At 47.0% G+C, this 3,886-nt stretch overlaps 1 protein-coding gene across 1 annotated transcript in view; it reads left to right on the top strand.

The window, feature by feature from the left end:
* Positions 1–1,239: 1,239 nt before the first annotated feature.
* The window catches only part of LOC115070707 (leucine-rich repeat-containing protein 37A3-like), a 16,777-nt gene continuing 14,130 nt past the window's right edge, over positions 1,240–3,886 (top strand). The window contains 2 exon segments of the mRNA XM_029564615.1: positions 1,240–2,811; positions 2,813–3,530. Of these exon segments, the coding sequence (XP_029420475.1) occupies positions 1,240–2,811; positions 2,813–3,530 (2,290 nt within the window).

Genomic DNA, 3,886 nt, shown 5'->3' with positions numbered 1-3,886 from the left:
TCAGGATCCTTCTGCAGCAGTTTATTTGAAGACTGAAGACCAAAGACGCCGAGAAGTGGGAGAGCTGTTGCTTATATATGCCCCAAAGGTCCCATTTATGATGTATAAGAAGTGGATTGGTTGCTGGAGATCATGCCACGGGAGGAGGGGAGGAGAAGCAGGCTCTTGTGCACGCCCCTTATGGGTGTGGCAGGAATGTTTACTGTTAAGAAGGTCCGGATACCGGCGCCATCTTGTAATGGCGGCGGAGGCTGTGGCTCTCCACACATTGTCTGTGAAATTTATTCTTTGACTTCACTAGACAAGGGTCTGGAAGCTACTGGGCTGAGGTGGATTTGGTGGCCATTGGCTGTCTGGGACCTAACCTGTTCTTCCCCCTACCCCCAAACACCCATTTATTGTTCACCTGAGGTGAGAAGGGCTCTGTCACACTCAAGAACCCTGGCTTTCTCCCCATCTCCTGCATCAACATCACTACAAGGAAACAACTACACAGAAATCCTTTATATATTAACGCAGCTTCTACTTTTGAAGCAAAATTTAGAATCTTTGGATCAGTAGAGTAATGGCTGGCCCTTTGTTCCTCAGGGAAATATACCACTTAACTGATACTGTTATATGCTGGATTCCAAATAAAAATCACCAACACCACTTAAGTGAAAGCAAGGAATAGAAGCAGCCTCGAACACCAGTCGGCCAGAATATTTATAGGAATACAGAAAGCAGAACAAGTGGGCCAGTCAGGTTTATACAAAGCAGAATTTGAACATAGAAAACTTTGAATTTACCAGTCAACTATCGGTCATTGTGCGGACATGGGCTTGGGTAAGCGAAGCAGGTTTAGATAAGCATAAGCAGCCTAGATTACAATATCCTGTGGCATGCGGTCGGGCCCTTTCTCAGAATTCAAAGTTGCTTCTCCCTTCTAGGTATCTTTCATATGTAGGGTCAAAGGCAGTTCTAAAATGGCTGCTTTGGGCAAAACATAGTAACAGGCTAGGTTAGTTTAGCTGAGATAGTTCAATATGAAAAGATAGGGGTGTAGTTGACAAAAAGGGGGTTTTTTTAAAGGCAGACAGAATCCAGCCTAGTGGTGCTTTTGTAACAAAGGTATCCTGTCATAAGGGGCAGGCGGGGCAGGACAGCTGCACTTGCCAAGGCTCCTGAGCCCAGGGTCTTTCATTTAGTTTATCGCTAGCCAGCACTGCAGCAGTGTGGATCGTCCCCACACTGCACGCCATGTCCTTACCACGTGTCGTGACTCCACTGGGCTTCCACTTCTGTGCCCCAGAACTTCTCCTCACGGGGCAACTTTTGTTGGTGGTAACCCAGGCGGATCACTTTAAGGAGTGGGTAAGTAACCCACTCCAATTAATCTCAGAGTCCTGGGTGCCGACTAAGCTTTGGTCTTGGCACCCCTCTGATCATCCAATCAAATCCCCGCATGCTCTGACATCCCAGGCAGATGCAACGGACTTTGATTACCCGGCATCCTCTGCTTCTTCCCAAATGTCCCCACCTCAGGAGTTGGAGAACAGTTTTCTTCCATTCCAGGATACGGATACCTCTGAGGAGTGGCCCCCAAAGCCACATCAGTTCACTGTTTCACAGCAGGATCTGGACAGCAAGTGGACTCCTGGGAAGCTGCCAGAGAACATTCTAAAACTAAATGAGGGTCAAAATAAGGCTCCCCTTTTGCCTCCACAATTCAAAAGTATTTCCCTGGTAGATCAGGCTGCAGATCACCAGTTATATAAAATACTTGTTCCACAACTAGACAGACAGAATTCAAAAGCAGTGACGTTCATACCTTTGCCCCCAAATTTGAAAAAACCTCTAGCTCAGCACAGGCGACTTGCTAAGTTGATTGATGAAACTCCAAATCAATCTCAACTACAGAGACAAACTGAGGAGGAGGATTGTGGAGATCCAAGTATAAATGAAGCTTATTCTTACGATGAACCTCTACAATCTCAGAAAATCACAGGTGAGCCACCTGACCAGATTGAGCCTTCTGAATTCCAGCAGGAGACCCAAACTCAGAATCCAGAGAATCCTGAGGTGGGCCAATCCTCTTCACCCCAAGAAGAAGTCGCAGAAGAGCTCCTAGTGCCCTCTGAAGATAAACCTTCAGTGGAGAAAGAAGGCCCAAATCAGCATCAACTTGCTTCCGAGGAGGCTGCATTAGGGCATGCTGAGATAAATAGTCCATCTCCAAATAGAAAGGAAGCTCAGCACTCAAGCTTACCAAATGTCACAGTGAAGCCTGTGGATCTGGAGGTCACAGTAATTTCAGAGGCAGAGAAGGAGACCCAACCTACTCTGAGCCAGCAGCAGGCCCCAGCCCAGCTTCCAGAGAGTCCTGAAGACCTAGGGCCTTCATTAACCAAATTAGAAGCTCCAGCTCAGCTTTCAGAGAGTCCTGAGGACATAGCATCCTCGTCAACTCAAATAGAGGCTCCAGCTCCAACTCCAGAGCTCTCTGAGGAGCTAGAACCATCATCAACTGAACAAGAGCCCCCAGCTCCAACTCCAGAGCTCTCTGAGGAGTCAGAAGCTTCATCAGTCCAACAAGAATCCCCAGATCATATTTTAGAGCTCCTTGAAGACCTTGAAACTGGAAGTCAGCTGGAAGTTCCAGCTCTGCCTACAAGTCAGAATGAAATTCATTATAACTTGCCAAATACTACAGTTAGGCCTGTGGATGTAGTGCTTACCATATCTCCAGAGCCTACAAAGGAGGTTGAATCCTCTCTGACTCAACATGAGTCCCCAGAGCATCCTCTGGAGTATCCTGAAGAGGTGGAATCTTTTTTTCAGTGAGCAGGAGATGCCAGCTCAAGCTTCTGAGTCTCCTGGGGAGAATCAGCCTCCTGGAAGCCAGCTGGAAATCCCAACTCAAGCCTCAGAGTATGCTCTAAACCAGCAGGAACAATTAGTTCAATCTCCAGAACATCATGAAATAACAATTTCCCATGCAGGTCACCATCAAGCTCGGCCTTCAGACGTGTCCAGTATGACTCTTAGACCTCCAGATATGCAGTTAACCATAACACCAGAACCCACAGCAAAGGTACAAACTTTTCCAGTACACCATGAGGCTACAGGTAGCCCAATTACAGTTCCAATTAATGACATAGAACCTTTTAAAACCCAACATGACAACCCAACTCTAACTCCAGAGCCTCCTGAAGAGGTTGGACCCTTGGCAGTTCAACAGGAGACTCCAGCTCAATCTCCAACACCTATTTCCTATGAGAAACCTTCCCTGAGCCAGCAGGAAGCCACAGAGAATTCACAGATCCTTGAGGATATTGAACATTCTCCAGCCCAGCAGGAGGCCCCAGCTCAGCCTCCAGAGTTCCCTAATGTAGTAGTAGCTCAACCTCCAGAACAGCATGAGGTAACAGTTTCTCCCCTTGATCAAATTCAGCCTCCAGTAACACACAATATCACAGCTAAACCTCCAGACTCAATTACTGAAGGTGAACCTCTTCGGACACGTACTCGGGTGACAATTTCACATCCAGGCAAGTGAAACTAAAGGCATAGTTCAACCTTTGGATCTGGAACTTACGGTAATACTACAACCCACTACAAATGAAGAGCTTTCACAGACTATTCAGGAGACAACTCATCTTACAGAAAAACCTAAAGAGGTTATAGCCCAAGCTGCAGTAATTCAGGAGGTAATTCCAACAGTAGCTCAGGCTCAAACTGAGCATATGACAACACCCAGTGTCACATTTCAGCCTTCAGACCTGGAACTCACCCTAACCCCAGAGACTCACCATTCTACAACAACACCCAGTGTCACGTTTAAGCCTTTGGACCTGGAACTCACCCTAACCCCAGAGACTCACCATTCTACAACACCCAGTGTCAC

Source organism: Nannospalax galili, unplaced genomic scaffold, assembly GCF_000622305.1.
Source record: "Nannospalax galili isolate Female #2095 unplaced genomic scaffold, S.galili_v1.0 scaffold137, whole genome shotgun sequence".
NCBI classification, from domain to species: domain Eukaryota; kingdom Metazoa; phylum Chordata; class Mammalia; order Rodentia; family Spalacidae; genus Nannospalax; species Nannospalax galili.
This window is presented reverse-complemented; position numbering and strand designations above follow the sequence as displayed.